At 43.3% G+C, this 19,707-nt stretch overlaps 2 protein-coding genes across 2 annotated transcripts; both read left to right on the top strand.

The window, feature by feature from the left end:
* The first annotated feature begins 9,444 nt into the window (after positions 1–9,444).
* LOC101785754 (RAN GTPase-activating protein 2) lies at positions 9,445–12,732 on the top strand. Its single transcript, XM_004962051.3, has 2 exons — positions 9,445–9,760; positions 10,710–12,732. The coding sequence occupies exon 2, from the start codon at positions 10,737–10,739 to the stop codon at positions 12,381–12,383; it is 1,647 nt and encodes a 548-aa protein (XP_004962108.1). The 5' UTR covers positions 9,445–9,760; positions 10,710–10,736; the 3' UTR covers positions 12,384–12,732.
* A 1,125-nt stretch (positions 12,733–13,857) lies between these two features.
* On the top strand, positions 13,858–19,490 carry LOC101785075. Its single transcript, XM_004962049.4, has 8 exons — positions 13,858–14,082; positions 14,446–14,659; positions 15,145–15,965; positions 17,104–17,277; positions 17,373–17,489; positions 17,905–18,084; positions 18,379–18,425; positions 18,766–19,490. Exons 1-8 carry the CDS (start codon positions 14,032–14,034, stop codon positions 19,100–19,102), a joined length of 1,941 nt encoding a protein of 646 aa, XP_004962106.1. The 5' UTR covers positions 13,858–14,031; the 3' UTR covers positions 19,103–19,490.
* Positions 19,491–19,707: the final 217 nt, after the last annotated feature.

The following is a 19,707-nucleotide window of genomic DNA, read 5'->3' as shown; positions in this document are numbered from 1 at the left end:
CTCCCTGCATTGAAGAGGTAGTTGCATGCATTTGTAATGATACGAAAGAGACCTTACAAGGTGTTGCATTCATATGCGGAGCGTCGTTACATAGTTGTGTGTGAGAAGGAAAGCTGCCCATGGAGGGTTTGTGCAAAGAAGCAAAAGGTAACCGGGAAGTGGAATATCACAAAAGTTGTGGGGCCACACAATTGTGCTGACCATGAGCTTAGAATGAAGCATCCGCAGTTGACATCAACCCTCATTGCCAAACGGTTGATGGCGATACTGTAGTTAGAACCCAACATGAAGATTAGGACAATTATCAGGACTGTTGAGGAGTTGTATGGAGGTTATGTGATAAGTTATGGTAAAGCTTTGAGGGCTAAGCAACGAGCATGGAAGATGATATATGGGGACTGGGAGGCTGGGTATGAGCAGCTGCCGGTACTTTTCAATGCAATCAAAGTGGTGAATTCATGCATGCATTATGAGTACATCCCAAAACCAAATGAATGGAAGGACATGAGGCAGATATTCTTCCGTTCTTTCTGGTGCTTCCCTCAGTGTGTCAAGGCCTTTAGGCACTGTCGTCCCATCTTCTCCATTGATGGTACGTTCTGATTGGCAAATACAGGGGCATACTTCTTATAGCCATATCCTGTGACGTGAACAACAACTTGGTTCCTTTGGTATTTGCATTGGTTGAGAGGGAGAACAATGACAGTTGGGGATGGTTCTTGAGGCTAGTCTGGTTACATGTGGTTGGGCCTGGCAGAGAGGTTGGCATCATATCTGATACGCACCAGGGCATACTTAATGCCATGCGAGAGCAGATAGAGGGGTATGCACCTTTGCACCATCATTGGTGTACTCGGCACCTTGCCGAGAATCTACTCCGGAAGGATGGTGTGAAGGATAACTTTGAGCTGTTCCAAGATGCTGCTCGGCAGCTTGAGGATAGGTACTTTTAGCGGAAGTTGGAGCAGGTCAGGACCACAACAAATGCAAAAGGTAGACAATGACTCTCAGGTTTGATGAAGGATTTGGAGAAATGGACAAGAGCTTACGACGTCGGTGGATGGAGGTACGAGTTTCAGTGCAGCAACATGGTGGAGTCATTCAATAAGTTGTTATTAGGGATACGTGCTATGCCCGTGAACGCAATCGTTCAATTCACCTTCTACACTTGGTTCAACGATAGACACGCCTATGCATTGAAGTTATAGAGTGTTGGAGAGAAATGACCTCCCAAACCAAAGGAACACCTAGACAAGGCAAAAGAAAGGGCGGCCACACATGAGGTTATATGTTTTGACCTCGGCACAGGGAATTATCAGGTGGAGCAGAGGGGTGGCACAACGTCTGACGGCAAGGTCCGAGAGTCGAGGATGCATGTGGTAGTCCTCCGAGATTTCACATGCACTTGTGGTAAACCAAGGCAATATCACTTTCTATGTTCTCATTTGGTGGTAGCAGCTATGCATCGCAACTTTGATATCGAGAGCATGATACCTCACGAGTTCAGTGCAGACACGCTTGTGCACACATGGAGCCCCCGCTTCGTGCCTTTCCGGGACCCTAGAGAGTGGCCTCCATATGATGGGCCAAAGTACATTGCGGATCTAGCTTACCGTTGGAACAAGCGTGGATCAAGGAAGAGGATGAGGCATAGGATGGTTATGGATCAGATACCTAGAAGAACAAGGCGTGGTAGAGCAACCCCATTTCTTACTGACCCCGAGCAGAATGAGTGCAGCAAGTGCGGTAGACTGGGCCACAATTCACGCACTTGCCATTGGCAAATTAGTGAGGTGCGAGTTGTGGTTCTTTTCATTATTTCATATATGTCATATTCATTCAATTAATTATGCATGTCTCAATTTATGCTTGCAATTGTGTCAATTATTTGTACATTTATAAGTTTATGTTTCACTGCATACTGAATTTATATTTCATTGATTTTTTGTTGGATGGCGCAATTCCACCTACTCAACCCGGTGTACGACCAGGCCCACCAAGGATGTCTCATAGCGGGAGGGTAGGTATGACGACCGGTACACTTCTTTGTTGCAAGCTGCTGGCCTAGATGTCATCTCATTTCAGGTTCGTCGTGGGTTGCCCAAGTTCAACTTAGCGGCCATAACAACGTTGGTTGATAGGTACTATCTTCAATCATTGCGTCCATTCATAGCCTATTGTTCATGCCCTAGCCTATTTGACATGTAATCTTCCTTTGTCTAAAATGTAGATGGCGGCCTGAGACTCATACCTTTCACTTGCCATTCGGAGAGATGACAGTTACGCTCGAGGACTGTCAGAAGATGCTAGGTCTGACGATTCGCAGCAACGTAGTGACTGGGTCGTGCAGGTCAGATGGTTGGAGAGAACGTAGCGGCCTTCCTTGGGCGTGAGGTTGATGAGCAAGGTGCTCGCACTTCTGGTGTTCTAATCTCCTAATTGCGGCAACAGTTTGCACAGTGCCCTGAGGATGCAGATGAGCAGACAATTGGGAACTACTGCAGGGCCTGGATCCTACACCTCTTTGCCTATGTTCTCTTCCCCGATGCCACGGGTGACACTGCGTAATGGATGTGGATCCACTGCCTCACCGACTGGGACCAGATGGGTCAGTACAGCTGGGGCTCTGTAGTGTTGGGTTTTCTGTACCGGCAGCTATGCGAGGTGTGTCATCGGTTTGCGTCCTCAGCGTCACTTGGTGGATGCGTGTACCTGCTGCAGTTGTGGATGTGGGCGCGTCTACCAATTGGCTGTCCCGAGGTTCTGTCTTGTCGTGAGTGGTTCCTAGGTCAGCCTCCTAGACAACAGCCTACGTGGGTGTACCTTTGGGACCAGGTTAGGGTTCCGCACACAAGGTTGGAGCGGGCGTACCATAATTTCATTACAAACTATTGTGTATATGTACTATTATGGACTTTCATTATGGATTTTGTGTACTTTCATTATGAACTTTGTAGACTTTCATTATGAATGTGGCATATATTTGTATGTTTGAACATGTTGTATTGAGGTTAAGAATTTAACTCACTTTCGTGTATGGATTGCATAAAAAAATAGGGGAAATTCAGCCAAAATTTTGGTGGCATGTCGTAGGATCTAGGATCACCCATGTGCGGGGGTGGGGTATTTATAAGCCTCCCTTCCAAAAATAGCCGTTACACTCATTTTCGTGAAAAACAGTGGACTGGTGGACGTTCCGCCTCACGGGGCATGGCGGAAAGGTTTCTGGATACGAATGGCGGACTGTTCGAGTCCTAATTGGTAGATTGTCCGAACCCCTTGGACCATCCGCCGGATAGAGGTGGACCGTCCACTAAGCTGAGTTAGAGACTGCATTTTTCAGAGGGGCAGAGTTACCCAGCGGACCGTCCGAATCCTAATTGGCGGATTGTTCGGACCCCTTAGACCGTCCGCCGGATAGCGGCGGATCGTCCGCTAAGCTGAGTCAGAGACTGAAAAATGCAGAGGGCAGAGTTACCCAGCGAACCGTCCGCGCCCCCTTGCGCAGACCGTCTGCGGCAGTCGGACAGGAAGTTATCTAAAGGGCCAGGCCTTTCTCCTTCCTCACACGAGTCAAACAGATCACATCTCTCCTTTCCTCCTTCAAACAAAGAAAAGGACCCCTCACCTAGGGCAAGATTTTGGAGGCTTCCCTACACCATCCGTGCAAATTCTCAGACTCTCCGCAAGATTCTTCATCATGATCGGACGATATTTCATCAAATTTTTTCTTGGTTTTCTTGGATTTCAAAGGATGAAAGTGGTTAGGGTTTGGTGGGGGATTTAAGATTCATCCATGGTTTTGTGTTGTAAGTTTGGGGGATTGATTTCTGAAGGCATGGAGAAGATATGTTCGGAATTTGGCCGGTTGATTTTGTTTATAATTGAAGATCTAAGGGTTGCAATATTGGAACCCACGGTTCCTCATTGTGGTCTCGTGATGACCTGCGGACCGTTCGCCCTTCTCTGGCGGAGTGTTCGCAGGTCATTAGTGACCATAGTGAGAACCGTGGCATCTAAGGGACTTATTGCTTATTCAATTATTCATATGAATCGTGTGCACGTGTTCTTGACAGTGATCGTGCTCGTCGTATCACTAAGGCTTTGGCAAGCAAGCTTAAAAGGCGAAGTTCTTCTAAAAGGTCAAGAGTGGATGATGAGGGTGATTCAAGGAATGATGACTCAAGGGATGATGACTATGAGCCCAGTGGTATTGAGGTGGAATCTTCAGTAGCTCCTTCAGTTAATGATGAGGATGATGAGATGAATCAAGGGGGTGATGTGGATGAGATCATTGATGTGCTGTCACATACTGCTTCTAAGAGGAGGTGGACAATGGATACATATTCAAGAGAAAGAACTTCTTATCAATACATTCTTCCTCGTGACACTTCAAATCTCTTCTTCTACACTCAGGTACAAGAGGATGTCTTCTTTGGTCATTTGCTGAGTAAGACAGTCTTTAAGCACCAAACCGTAGATTTCCATTATATGGCTCAACAACCCGTGATGACTGAAATAGTTGCTAAATTCGAAGCTATTGGCTTAAGGAAATTTCTTGAGCATAGATGTGATTAGAATGACACCATCATTCGTCAATTCCATGCTACAGTAGAGATTAATTTTGAGGAAGATAAATCGGAGTGGATGACAGGTAAAAGAAAATATGAGGCCACCTTTGTTGAGTTTGCTGTTGTCAGTCAATTAAATTATAATTTTCTCACTGATCATCAAAACTTTAATATGGTTGATGAGAATCCACTAGAGCTTGATGCCATAACTCAGTATTATGAGCCCACTAGGACGGGTATCTCTAGAATGTATGGCAAGATCAATGGTCTTAGGCACCATCCGGCTGTCATATCAAGATTGCTAGAGTAACAATACTGCCTAAGAGTGGATATAAGGATGGTTTTGTGGGCTATCATACGAACTTTGTTCGCCATGTGATGGTTGGTCAAAAGTTTGATGTGGTTAGGTTGATCATGGATCAAATTGCTGATAAAAAGGTCAACTTTGAGATAAATATATACTTTGCTCCATATATCATGGCACTTATCAAAGAAAAAACTAGGTTCCGAGGTCCTTGTGAGGTGGTTCACACTCCCTTCAAGCCTTATAAGAATGATAAAATTTTTGTTGAAAGGGACTTGACTCTTTTCCCGGATGTTGGAGGAGTTCAAGATGAAGGAGACATGTGATATATGGGAGAGGCTCCAGCTCAGGATGATGATGCTCAGGCTATGCCTCCTCCTCCTTCCCCTATGCAGTCATAGTGGGTACCTCCACCTGGTTATTTTGACCCTTACTTTGCCACCATGCAACAGAACATGAATGAGAACTTCCAGCATATGCAGCAGGGGCTCAGTTCACACCTTGAGGCATTTGGGCAACAAATAGTGACAAACTTTTAGAATATGCAGCAAAACGTTCATCAGCAGATTGATAACCGTTTTGTGGCTTTTGGGCAGCATATCCACTCTACTATGTATGAGCCCATCATGATTAGGCTACAACACGTTCAAGAGGGTCTTCACAGTGATATTGAGGTCTTGGATGCTAGATTCAGTGACTTGGACATAACTGAGCAGCGTCAGCAGGTTGAGGAGCGGCAGTATAAACTAGAGAATGACTTTAATACTTTGTCATCCAGCTTCTCGAGTTTCAGTGATCATTTCTACAACATATTTCCAGCTCCAGCACCTCCCCTAAGTTCTATCCTCATCAGCCTTATTATCCTCCTCCGCCGGTGCCACAGGATGACTAGCCTCTTTTGGTACTTGATGCCAAGGGGGGAGAAGGTTTGGAGACTTGGAGTGATGGATCAGTTGCAGGGAAGCTCATGTAATGGACATTTGCATTTATGTTTGCATGGACTTTAGTTTGTAATAATTCGCTTAGCACTAAAACTTTGGTGTAATTCGTGTTGAAGTATGTTTATGCGCTTTATTTCTTATTTGTTTCTTGTTCTAGTGTTTGTGGAAATGTGAGGCTAACCTTTTCATGGATTTCAATTATATTCTCTCTTGTATCCTCGGTTTCAATTTTGTAGGGGAGTCTCCGCCAAAATCTCTATATCTGTGCATATGTGAAATTAATGGAATCAGAATATATGCACATATGTAGGGGGAGTTCTTCTCTACTCATTAACTTAGTTTGAGAAAGTGAAAGAAATAAGAAGAAAAACTTGTTCTGAAAGTGGTCTAACTGTATAAGGGCGGACGGTCCGGCCCTAGGTGGCGGACGGTCAACTAAACTTAGACAGAAACATGTCCTTGGGCTGAGAAATTATGTCTCAATCACGGACGGTCCATAGGTGTTTTCGGCGGACAGTCCGCATGGGGCGGACGGTCTGGTCCTAGGTGGCGGACGGTCAGCTATACATAGACAGAAACATGTTTTCAGGCCGAGAAATTATTTCTTAAAGGCAGATGGTCCACAATTATTTTTTGTGGACAGTCCGTGGGGCAGACGGTCCGGGCCTAGGTGGCGGACGATCAGCTACACCTAGACAGAAACATGTTTTCGGGCCATCGGCGGACAGTACGCCACCCCCCTTTAGTCGATACTTCTTTTTGTCATTGCTCATACTTAAAGTGCATTACATGACAACACAATCAAAAGTCCAACAGTAATAGAGACTACTGTGTGCAACGAGACCACTTTCCCTTCCTCAAGGTATCGGGATTCTCCTCAATCGCTGCTTTCGCTCGGCGTGCACGCTCAAGCTTCTTCTCCCTCTCCTCCCTGTTTGCAGCAACACGCCTTCTTTCCTCCTCTTCATTGTGCTCCTTTTCTGCAGCCTCCTCTCCGCGTCTTTTCTCCATTGTCTCATTCTTCTCTGCCTCCCACCGCAATATTTCCTGCATCTCCTCCTTGTCTTCAGGCTTGATCTCAGTGTCAATCCACTTCTCAAAATCACAGAGCGGTGGAGGGGTCTGCAACAAATTCAATTGTTACAAAATAAAAAAAGCATGAAATATGTCATACGATACAAAATAATTATTAGACAACATCAATTTCTCACCATCTTGTTAATGCGGTGCTGACGAAGTGTAGGCTCAAACGCAAAATTGGAACACATCCAATATCTCTACCTATTCGTGTCCTCTGCATTAGACTTGGCTACCTTGTAAGGATCGCCGCAAAAGCACATGGGCACTAGAACACCACTAGGAAGAGGCAATGGGTCGAAGGCATTTCCGGTCATCCAGCCAAACTACAATTTAGTCATTTTTTTGTAAGAACCGAAAGTAATTAACATTAAACCTACACCTAGGGTTTCCCATTCGATCCACAACAATGAACCCATACCATAACAACATGCGCTGAGGTTACCTCGATTTTCTAACTTTTCCATGCCTTGATATCCTACGGTTGCATGAAACCCTAAGTTAGAAAATCCGACTAATATATACCGAATCGATGTGAAAAAAAACTATGAAGGAGTGAAGATACCTTGCTCTCGAAGATCCACGGAGCAAATCAAAGTTTCCAAGGTCCCATAGGCCGATTTGGGATGTATGGCGAAGTGGGGAGACAAAAAACCCGAGAGGGAGGAGAAAGAAGAGGAGGAAGGCTTGGGCAGGAAGGAGGCGGGTGGTAGAAATTTAAAGTTTGGCGCCATCCACCCTCGCGCCAAGCTTGGCGCTAAGATCTACGGTGCCATCCTCCCTGGCGCCTAGCTTAGCACCATGTCAGCGTCCACGTCAGTAGCTGCGCAACGATCTAGGCGTCAGCGACTCTGGCACTAAGGTGTGTATGCTTGGAGCTAAGCTAAGGGTTCATATTTCGAAATATTTTTGCCAGGGGCCTATTTGTGAGAATCTTTCAAAAAAAAGTTCAAAAAAATAAAAAAGTCGGGGTTCTTGACGGCGCCAGAAGTACCAATGCTGACGATTGCTGAAAATCGATGCGATCGAGGGGGTATAGGTTGGGGAGGCACATGCCTGCTGCAGAGGATACAGGTGAGGGTGTCCGGCTACTCGGCCTCCATCAACTGCTTGGAGGGGGCGGCGGTGCTGGTTGATGCCTAGGCTGCCGCCGTCGATGAACGGGGAGGGTACGCCACCACTGATGGGAAGGATGGGATCGAGCATCCATGAGGCGAGGGGAGGGGCTCTGCGTCCGCTTTGGAGAGGATCTTTGGATTGGCCGGTGAGGCGAGGGGAGAGGCGGCGCGGATGGATGGAGAGGGGATGAGAATATGGGATGTGTGGCGTAGGAAAGGAAAGCAACGGCGTGATTGATGGGCTGTGAGCGAGTACGCCGGCGCCTTCGGTGTGGACGTAGGACGATCTTGGAGGAAAAATCATGAAACGAAAAATCTGGATGCAAAATTAGGGAGCGGAACGACCGTGTAAGCGTTTGACAAGCGATACGGTGATTTGGATGCAAAATTAACAAGGTGGGATGAGGTGCGTACGTAGGTGTGTCGAATTCTTTTACGGTGAAAAAAAAAAAATGACAAAAAGGCAGAACCATTTTAGAAAGTGCTATTTTCACACCTCCTCAAAACTTTGGTACCCCTCCAAACTTGTCAAGTGGGTCCTCTGTGTAGGATACGGGAGTGTAACTTTAAGTGAGAAGTGTTTTCAATTATTTTGGATCTCTATAGTATAGATTTTAGGGGGTGTTTGGATACCAGGTGCTAAACTTTAGCAGTGTCACATCGGATATTCGGATGCTAATTAAGAGGACTAAACATGAGCTAATTATTAAACTAATTGCAGAACCCTGTGCTAATTCGCGAGATGAATCTATTAAGCCTAATTAATTAATCATTAGCAAATGATTACTGTAGCACCACATTATCAAATCATGAACTAATTAGGCTTAATAGATTCGTAATTCGCGACTCCATCCGTGCAATTAATTTTGTAATTAATCTATGTTTAATACTTCTAATTAGCATCCAAACATCCGATATGACGTGTGCTAAACTTTAGTGGGGTGTATCCCCCTTGGTCTTGTGATCAGACGTAGCAACAATGGACCACTGGATCGTACATACCAATGCTGATTTCTTTTTGACAAAAGAGGCCCTATGGCAACTTATACCTGATTTATATTAAGGAAAACATAAACCAATAAATAATAGATAGTGCAAAAAAATAAATTACGATAAAATTCGATAAAGTTTTCTTCTCCGTCACATTTATCACAGATCATGGCCACTTTGACCGACGCAGAATTCGATCACGTCTATCTTGGATAGCTTTGCTAGCAACACGAGGCTGGGGAACTAGTGAGCACCATGCTCTAGAAAGTCAATAGCATCCGGAGCTCTCGGTCCCAACAACAGTTGTATGAAAACTCGGATATTTTCAAAATGTGGCCACGCGAGCGCTCGACTCGAGATTCGAGAACTTCTTTTAAAAAAACCCCGAACTCTCGGAACCTCAGCGGCAAAATTTAAAAATCACCAAAACAAGTTCCGCCACGTCCTCGGCGCCCCGCTCCCCGCAAAGCCTCAGAAATTTCAAAAAACGCCCCCTCTCCCCTCTCCCCTCCGTATTCCGGAACCCCAGCTAAAATCCTCCGCCCGCTCCCTCACACCCACATCCACTGGCGGCGGCGCGGCGATACGGGCGCCACAGATCGGCGCCTGCTTCCTCCCGGCCAACCCAATCCACGCCTCTCCCCTGAGCACGCACGCCTCCGGGCCTCCTTCCACCGGAGCTGAGCGTGATCTCGTGGGGATTCATCTGTTCGTGGAGCGGAGATCCATCCGGGCTTTGGTCGTTCTCTCGTTTTGCCGGTAAGGAAGCACTAGATTGATTGGATCTGCTGTTCTGAGCGACTTAGTTTTGTTCTGCGGTATCTGTTTGAATAAACGCTCGATCCGTCCCGTCCAATCTGTTGCGAATCTGTTGCTCTGTGTGGGCGATAGTGCCAGTTTATCTTCGAGAAGAGAAAAAACAACTCGGGTTTTAACTGAAATCCCCATGCTCTTGTTGATTGCGCCCCTAGTTCTAAACGTTGCCTGTTATTTGTTGGGTGAACTCCGGGTGGATTCTGTTTCGTGTTTTTGAGAACTGATTCATGGTAGGAGTTAGCTGAAACCTATTTGGCTGAGTTTTATTATTCACCTTCTTGCCGAGATCCAAATTGTGACCAAAGGTGTTGGTAGTTTCACAAGCTGATGTTCTTAAACAGATGTGCTGAGGCTGAAGCCTTGTTTTGTGTCTGACAACTTGGTGACTTGAAAATTTCAGTAGCTCGCACGCTTGGTTCTTTTGGAAGTATAGAATAGATTGTGACTTTATGAGCTTATAATTTGTAGCTTATTGATGCTTAAAGCACGATATGAGCTTATAATACCAGCGATGGTAGCATAAACAGCATGGGACATTCTTTTTTTTTTCTTTTGATGTAACTCACAAAGTCCTATCATGCTATTCTCGTGAGTAAAAGATTTGTTGGCCTTCCACATACAGAAGACTGTAAGCAAACCACTTAGTGAACTGTTTGTCAGCCTATATCTTTGTTTAGGGAATTGATGTTAGTACTGTAGTGTAGACTTTAATTAATTAACCATGCTTAGTTTTATTCGTTTGATTACAACTGCACTAAAGTTTGGTTCCTCCAGGAGACCAGGAAATACACTCTTTTCTTCAATTAGTACATTGTTGAAATACTACTTTTATTTGCTAGTACCATATAGTATGTTATCACAGCAAGGCTAATAATTCATGCTGTACTACTAGGGTGCTGTGAGAAGTCGTAGCATTCACATGGATTCAACAGCGCAAGACTTCCATCCCAGGACATTCTCCATCAAGCTGTGGCCACCAAGTGAAAGCACACGCCTCATGCTTGTAGAGAGGATGACCACGAACCTGTCCACTGAGTCCATATTTTCCCGCAAGTATGGACTTTTGGGCAAGGAAGAGGCTCATGAGAATGCTAAAAGGATAGAGCAGCTGTGCTTTGCGTCGGCAGACGAGCATTTTAAGAAGGAACCTGATGGTGATGGGAGTTCTGCTGTCCAGCTGTATGCTAAAGAAACCAGCAAAATGATTATGGAAGTTCTTAAGAAAGGCCCAATGACTACTGCTGAACCAGAAGCACCTGTAGCAGATACACCTATTGAGCCTGGTGATACTGTATTAGATATATCTGGTGGCAAGCGTGCCTTTATAGAGGCAGATGAAGCAAAGGAATTGCTGAGTCCACTTACTGAACCAGGAAACTCGTATAAAAGGATTTGCTTTAGCAATAGGAGCTTCGGTGTTGATGCTGCTAATGTTGCTGGACCTATTCTTGAGTCAGTTAAGAATCAGCTTACGGAGGTAGATATATCTGATTTTGTTGCAGGAAGGCCTGAGGATGAAGCCCTTGATGTGATGCGCATATTCTCCAAAGCACTAGAGGGTTCTGTACTGAGATATCTGAACATCTCTGATAATGCATTGGGTGAGAAGGGTGTCAGGGCATTCAGTGAGCTCCTGAAGTCACAGGAAAAACTGGAAGAGCTCTATGTCATGAACGATGGCATATCAGAGGACGCTGCAAAAGCTCTTTCTGAGCTTATTCCTTCAACCGAGAATCTTAAGGTTCTCCAGTTCCATAACAACATGACTGGAGATGAAGGTGCTGTGTATGTTGCTGAGATGGTTAAGCGGTCTCCAAATCTAGAGAGTTTCAGGTGCTCAGCAACAAGGATAGGAGCTGATGGTGGTGTTGCTTTGTCTGAGGCATTAGGGACATGCACGCATCTGAAGAAACTTGATCTCAGGGATAACTTGTTCGGTGTTGATGCAGGGATTGCTCTCAGCAAAACCCTTCCAAAGCTTCCTGATCTTGTTGAGCTTTACCTCAGTGACCTCAATCTTGAGAATAAGGGTACCATAGCAATTGTCAATGCCCTCAAACAGTCTGCACCTCAGTTGGAAGTCCTTGAATTAGCTGGAAATGAAATAAATGCCAAAGCAGCCCCAGCTTTAGCAGAATGCATAACAGCTATGCAGTCATTAAAGAAGCTGACCTTGGCTGAGAATGAGCTCAAGGATGATGGTGCTGTGATTATTGCACAATCATTGGAAGATGGCCATGCAGATCTGAAGGAGCTTGATGTGAGCACAAACATGCTTCAGCGGGTTGGAGCTCGCTGCTTTGCACGGGCAGTTGCAAATAAGCCTGGTTTTGTGCAACTGAACATGAATGGCAATTTCATCTCCGATGAAGGGATTGATGAGGTGAAAGACATTTTGAAGGCTGGCAAGAATTCACTAGATGTCCTGGGCTCACTAGATGAGAATGATCCTGAGGGAGAGCCTGATGATGATGAGGAGGACGACGACGAAGATGCCAAGGATGATGATGACGAGGACGGGCTGGATTCGAAGCTGCAGAACGTAAAGGTTGAGCAGGATGGCTAGCATGCTTAGGTTAACCAGCTCTAGCTTTTGGTCCGATAATCTTCTGAAAGCCCACCAGCTAGGCTAAATTTTTATAGTTATAAAGAAAAATGTACTGTGGCTCCACCATTTAGAAGTGAGTCGAGCAGCCTGGTGATCTATCCTTGTCGTTTATCAGAACCTTTAGTAGCTCCTGAATTCTGAACTGTGGTATCTGTATTGTCAGGGTCAGGTGAAGCTGACTCTTGAAGCTGGCATGAACTTATTTCATGGACCCTATTTACTACTCCAACTTATTTGCTGTAATGTTTTTGGCCGCTTTGTTGGTTTATTTCGAATCTGTGCTGCTGTGGCAGCGTATTGCCTAGTATGTTGATGTCTGCTTAACCCGCTCAAGTAATGGGTGAATCATGTGGTTTTATTACTAGAATATTGCTATTTGCTACAGTATCGGCCTATTTCCTTTTCGAGCGTATCGTTTGACAGTTAATAGATTCAGTCTGGATACAGCTCCAACTTTTGCAAATTGCTAGCCATGCGAGTTGCAGAGTTTGCCACTGCATCCGATGGTCCTACGGCCTACGGGCCACACCGCTACAGCGACGGGACACCGTGCATCACTCCATCAATTTCCGTTATGCAATAAGAGTTCGAATTGCTTCCTGTCTTCCTGATGGTAATGCTACTTCCTTCGTGCCTAAGAAACGAGTATGTCTCTACCTGTCCAGAGTCTAGCTGATGTGCATCCTTCGTGACTAAGAATTAATAAATGATATACCTCTCTCGTTCTCGTATTCAGACGCCTCGTCGTCTTCCGTTTCTGTTGAATTGTTCAATCAACTTAATAGGAGGAAAAATAATGCCACCTCAAACAAACTGAGTTTGTAGCTGATAAGCTGAACGTTCAAAAGAGTCAATTTCCAGAGACTGCAAGTTCATCTTACTGCACTCGAACCGAGTAGAGTAACCAATTTGTTATGCAATCATATTTCCAACGCCAGTTGGGCTTATGACAGTGGCAATGAGACGATGGTACGTACCAGAGTTATCTCCCATCGATTGCATATTTTGTAACACATAATTCATGTAACTAAAAAAAATCTAATACACTAGTGACTCTAAAATGTGATTATGCTTGATGAGAAGCAAGTGACCCATGATGGTGCCCGAGATAATTGTAATAAAGGCATATTTCGCACAACAAGGATCCTGGAATCAAGTGAGACAAGACAAGAATCGAAAGCCCCTAATCTTATTTTATTATTTGACTTTTACGAAAGGAATGTTGCGCTCAAGAGGTGCTGCAATTCACGCTACACGAAGAAACCAAGTTGTCCTCGAAGCCTGCTCTGTTCTTTTTTTCTTTTTTTCCTCTGAGAACTGAGGCAGCGAGGTACCACTAATTTAAGGATTTTATTTATAAAATTTCTCGATTTCGAAGTCCTGGGGGACCTAAACGGGAAAAGGCAAGGGACGGGCTTTCCTGGTAAAAGCCGTCCTCCCCCTGCGGCCTCGGCCACCTCCTCGCCTTCCTGCTTCACTCCGCCCCTCACGCAATCAGCGGGGAACCCCAAACCCTAATCCCTTACCCTCCGCGCCGCCGGAGCCGGACGTAGGGGAGCCCGGTCCTCAGGGTTCTGCGTCGATCTCTAGTATCTAGGGTTCTCAGATGGGTGATCACAAGGAGGTATTCCGCTCCCTGCAAGAACTCTTCCCTCAGGTGCGTACCGCGTACGATCGGTGTTCTCGTCCGCGTGTCGCGCGCATCCCATGAGATTTCGTATGTTAGTGGATTTATTCTTCCGTGATTTTTTGTATGTACTGACGCAATTGTGGCTGATGGTGGAGTAACTAGTCCTAGGACACACGGATATGTTAAATTCCAGTGGGATTAGGAGCTTCTTGTTGCGGAATTTCGATTCGATTTCAGTGGCTATGGAGAAACTGTACACGATTATTTGATTATTAGTTCGAATTTAGGGGTGTTATCTGTTTGGGTTAATGGGCAACCTGAATTGCAAGGTTTGTGCGGTTCATGGCTGTTTCCGGAGGGGCAAATTTGTCTGATTCCTCTTTTCTGTAGGTTGATCATCGTATACTGAAGGCTATCGCCATTGAGCACCATAAAGATGTTGATTCTGCGGTGGTTGCTGTCCTTGATGAGGTCATGCCGTCCATGACCGATTCGGCTGGAGCTTTGTCAGCTGATCATGATGTCTTGCCATCTTTCGCTGGTTCTGTTGGGAATGTGTTTGCTAATCACAGCACGCATGAAGTGGGAAGTTCATCATCTGCCGGTGAGTCCGAAGACAAAAGTTCAGTCAATTTGTGCTTAGTGTTAGAGGTGTTTCCGGTTGGCTGTTTTCTTTTACATATCTTTTATTTGTTCTGTAAAATAGGTGTGTTGAAGATGTCTTGCTGACAACCGCATAGTTTTCTGCATTGATAATATTTCCCCCCTATCTTTCTTTTGGTTCTTATGAATTTTATATGATATGGCTAAAGATCCCAAAACACATATATGAAATTTTGTTATTTGGCCCACTTACTAGTGGTGTTTTAACTAGTTCGGTGCCTCTGTTAGTCTATAGTAATTATGAAAGGTTGTTGAGGTTGTGCTTCCCTATGCATGGGTAAACTTTTATATCAGATCAGTCTTGTATACATAGTCCTTTTTGTTCTTCACTGAACCAAGCATATTTTGTTTTCGATATTTTTGCTGTATATTACCTTTCTCATTCTTTGAAGTTACAATAACAAATTGGCTGTTGCCACAAATTAGGACATGATATACGTGTCAATGAGGTTGATGGAAGTGTTCACTCTGGACAAGACACTTCTTCCGTGGAGGTCACAAGTGGCACGCAAGAAAACATAGACAGTGAACTACATGAGGGGAGACTTACATCAATCCATGGGATGAGTGAACAACTAGATCAACATTCTGATCCTATCCCAAATGGTAATCAACATGATTTGATTCCCAACCTTGATGCGGTATCTTCAAATACTAGGCCAGAGAGAAAGTTGGCTAACTCAGATACTGAAGTTGGATATGGTGTATTATCTAGTGCATGTTTTTCTCAACTATCGACAGGGGCAAACTGTGGTGACAGCATAAGTAGTGAAGCTCCACAGCTCCACGATCAAGATTCTAGTAACATTCCAGTTGGGGATTGCTTTCCCCAGAAAAATTCGTTGAAGATGTTTAGTGGTTACGAGGACATAAATTTTGATGATGATTTGTTCTTTTCGGACCTTTTGGCCTTTTCTTCTAATGATCAAGTATCTTCTGGAATTCTGATTACTGGAAAGGATTCGTTTTCACCCGTGCTGGATGTTCCCAGTCCAGATAAAGAAGGATCCTCTACTGGGACTTCTGGAGTTATAGAACAGAAGAATACCAGCAATTCTGGCACTGACTGTGACAAGCAGCTTTCAGGGGATATACTTGAGAATGATGACATTCTCTTGTCTTCTAAGACGGATATGCTTCCCGATCTTAATTTGAATCACTTTGCTTCTACATCTTCAACTCATTCAAGCCATTCTGTTAGTATTGAGTGTCTTGAGGATTGTATTGCTGATGCCAGAAGCAATAAGGTAATGTAAAACTCTCTTTGCACTGGTCAATTTGATACACCTGTACCTGTTATCTTTCCAATTCATTCTCTACCATGTGATTGACTTGTGTGTGTGCGCTCACTAGTACCAGTGGATAGTACTCATTTGTTTGGAGTGATGTCAACTTCATCCTCCTCATTTTTCCTTGCTATTTTGGTCGTCGGTGAGAAATAGTGAGTATTTTGGATTAAGAAGATTAAATGCATGAAAGCAGACCTACGCTATTTGTTTTAAAAAAAATCATATGGTTGTTTATGACAAATATTTGATAGCACATGCTTAATTTTTTAGAAAAACATTTCTCATGCTCAATTTTCAGCGAAACATGTCATACACTCAATTTTGACTAGTGAATGAATATCTTTACAAACAACATATTTACTAGTTGGGATTTTGGTTGGTCACAAGTACACAAAACACACAAATCACGGTCTTTTTCTATGCAGAAGAGAAGAGCATAGTTTGTCTTCTCACGCACGAGGTTTAACAGGTAACTGTATTAGTGTGCATCTATCGAAGTAGGTTGAGTTTATCGGATTGGGTCATGGTTACCGCATATTGGCCAATCCAATTGGTATCTATGTAGCTTAGAGCTGGCTAGCTCCTTGTGTACTTAAGATAAAAGCGGCACATGGTCACCATTTGCCAAATAGATTGCTGAGAGCCACTTCAAGCCATTCTGTGTAACCCGCTTCAATAATTATTCTGAACCTTACCAAATTACATAGTCGGTGTTTCTTTGTTGTATCAGCCTGAATTTGAGCCACTTCAAGCCGTCCTATGCCAACCCGCTTCAATCATTATTTTGAACCTTACCCGAATTACATGCTGGGATCTGTTTCTTTGTTGCATCAGCCTGAATTTTCTGAAGAGTGAGAAATACCAATTAGTAACTCAATTTCTGTGCAAGAAGCTGAATCAACCATATGCCATATTTCTTCTTTCACTTTCTGTTGCTTTTTCAAGTTTTAAACACAAAACTTTCTGATACATTCTCAAGTTTAAAAATATTGACTTTGTTAAACGTAAGGTAAAATGTACAGTTGTCTATTGTAATGGTTTTCGTATTGTGTTGATATTGTTGGTGGCTTATTCTTGTGCTTTTGACATAATGCAGAATGATCTGTTACCTTCTCTGGAGTTGGTTACAAAAATGATAGAGGATGTTGAGCTTCTTGAAGAAAAGGCTAAAGTAGCAAAGCATGAGTCATCTGTTGCTGGGACAGGCATTCTGACAAAAGTTGAGGAGCTTAAAGAAATGCTAACTCATGCAAAGGAAGCAAATGATATGGTCTTTCCCTTTGACATAATATTTCACTTGACAAAACTTCTTGATTTGTCTAGGGCTCATGGCACAAGGATATCTGACATTTTTTCTATCTACAGCATGCTAGTGAGGTTTGTGGTGAGAAAGCTATTTTAACCACAGAGGCACGTGAGCTTCAATCACGACTTCAGAGGCTTTCAGATGAGAGGAATAAAAATCTGGTGATAATTGAACAGGTACATTGTTTCTTTCTTTGATGTTAGCATTATGTAGGAGTTAGCATACACCTATCGTCCTGCATAAAGTAAAGTTAAAGTGTGATTTTTTTTACAAAATTTATAAAATGTGAATATGTCATGTTGAAGGGTGCAACATCATAGTTTATACAGTTGGCATGTTTATTCTTCAGTGCTGGAAGATTTCGGAATTTTTTTACTCTGGTTGAGTTTATTCCAATATATGGAACTATTGGTCCCTTTCAATTACAGTTTCCATATTCTTGCAGAATTTGGTTCTTTTTTGTTATTCAATATGACTTGATTAAATATTTTGATGAAACTGGTGTTAAAATCTAACATTTACTCGGTTATATAGTGGGCCCTGTGATGGCATTGCACTAAATTATAATTGATGAAAGTTTAATGTGTATAGATACGCCAAACCCTTGATGAAAGATTGGTTGCTGCACAACAAGAAATTGTGGAAGCTGAGAAAGAAAAGATTGAAAAAGAGGCTGCTGCTCAGGCACTACTTGATGAACAAGAAAAGATGATGAATTCTATTGTTGAGGAATCGAGAAGGTTGCAAAAAGAAGCAGAGGAGAACTTGAAGGTATTGTCTGCTTCCTTCATAATCTACTTTTGATTATTTCCTTTTTTTGTAAAACATGTTGCACCTTGCATGATAGATATTGATTATCTGCTCTATATCTAATAAAATTGCTGTATGGATGATGTACTCCTGAGGAGTTTATAGGCACATATTTGTCTGTGGGTGCATTTGTCTCAGGCACATAATTATGAATTTTCTAACAAAGATAATTATCTTTATACAACAAAAATATCAGGAAGTCAGGAACAAGCTAAAATTATTTACTGATGTTTAATTAAATTGTTTGATGGACAGTTGAAGGAATTCTTGGTTGAGCGGGGCCAAATTGTTGATATGCTGCAGTAAGTTGTCATTATCTCAGCTATTTCAGCACTGTTAAGCTGTTTAATACTAGTCATGTTCGAGCTTTGAACTGTAATCTTGTATCTTTCAAAGATGCTCGCAAACATACTTACTACATTAAGATGAATGTCTTTTATAAATTATAATACTTCATGATAAATAGGAATTGAAATAGCTAGATAATTCTCTTGTAACATTTTTTTTAACTATTTTAGAGCAATGTCTACAACTTTTGGAGTCATGTTTTTGTCTGCAATGATGGTAGACTATCTTAAGTTGTTTATATGATCTCTAAATCTGCAACCAACCCTGTGATTCATGTCCTTGTCCTCACTGCAGAGGTGAGATTGCTGTTATCTGTGAGGATGTCTCACTACTCAAGCGAGTGGTGGACGAGCGCCTATCATTGAGCAAGCTGCAGCGTTCCACGATGTCAAGCCTCTCTTCTTCATTGCATTCCTCTCTTCACAAGAGTTGTAGTTCCTCAGATAGGACTACTGAAGCAGTCGAGTCTCCAGATAAGCACACTGTCCCAGTAGCTGCAAGTCCAGTGGCTAGAGATCTGAATGACAACCCAAGCACCGTGGAAGTTTCGGATGGCAATGACACTACCGATAAAGGCATTTGCAAGCGAGTGGATTCCAGCGAGGACGCCGATGGCTGGGAGATTTGCTGAAGATGTTCAAGGATAACAAAGTTGCCGGAGCTTCTTGAAGGATAGAAAATATAAATAACAATAATGATGTATAAACGTTATATTTGCTATAGTACTAATTTAGTCGCTTTCATATGAATGGAGGAACTATCATGGAATAGCTTTTGTACTTCGGTGAGCCAGTGAGGCCAATGGCTTGCAGCAGCAGTATGCGAGATGAGTCCTGCTGCTGGGCCTTATTGTATATACAGATGAAGATTTTAGCTTATAAACATATACTCTAAGATAGCTTCCCCTGCCGCAACCTCGCTATATTTTGCTCTATGTACGGAAATATATTTCTCAGAGTGCTTAACTTTACAATGTATATTGACAGTTGTTTGATATATCTAATTATTTAGGATGTGTTTGGTTGGTTGTATCATTTGATTCATGTATGAAATGATTCAAAATAATAATGATCCTTTTGTTTGGTTGGGTGAATTGGACCAACTCATCCAGGATGAAGCCATCCCACTTAATATATTATTCTACTAATTAGAGTGAACTATATGGTACAAGCAAATTGGTTGAACCATCCCATCCAGGATCATCTATGTATGCATCATGTGGTGTATGCAACCAAA

The sequence above is a fragment of the Setaria italica genome, chromosome III, assembly GCF_000263155.2.
Source record: "Setaria italica strain Yugu1 chromosome III, Setaria_italica_v2.0, whole genome shotgun sequence".
NCBI classification, from domain to species: domain Eukaryota; kingdom Viridiplantae; phylum Streptophyta; class Magnoliopsida; order Poales; family Poaceae; genus Setaria; species Setaria italica.
The sequence above is the reverse complement of the archived record's forward strand: the minus strand, read 5'-3'. Positions and strand labels throughout refer to the sequence as shown.

What these genes read in the sequence shown, in the direction of transcription:
- LOC101785754 (XM_004962051.3), top strand. Translation starts at nt 10,737, where the DNA reads ATGGATTCAACAGCGCAAGACTTCCATCCCAGGACATTCTCCATCAAG.
- LOC101785075 (XM_004962049.4), top strand. Translation starts at nt 14,032, where the DNA reads ATGGGTGATCACAAGGAGGTATTCCGCTCCCTGCAAGAACTCTTCCCT. An exon ending in CAAAGGAAGCAAATGATATG is followed by an intron (nt 17,278 to 17,372) that starts GTCTTTCCCTTT and finishes TTCTATCTACAG; the next exon opens with CATGCTAGTGAGGTTTGTGG. An exon ending in ATCTGGTGATAATTGAACAG is followed by an intron (nt 17,490 to 17,904) that starts GTACATTGTTTC and finishes TAATGTGTATAG; the next exon opens with ATACGCCAAACCCTTGATGA.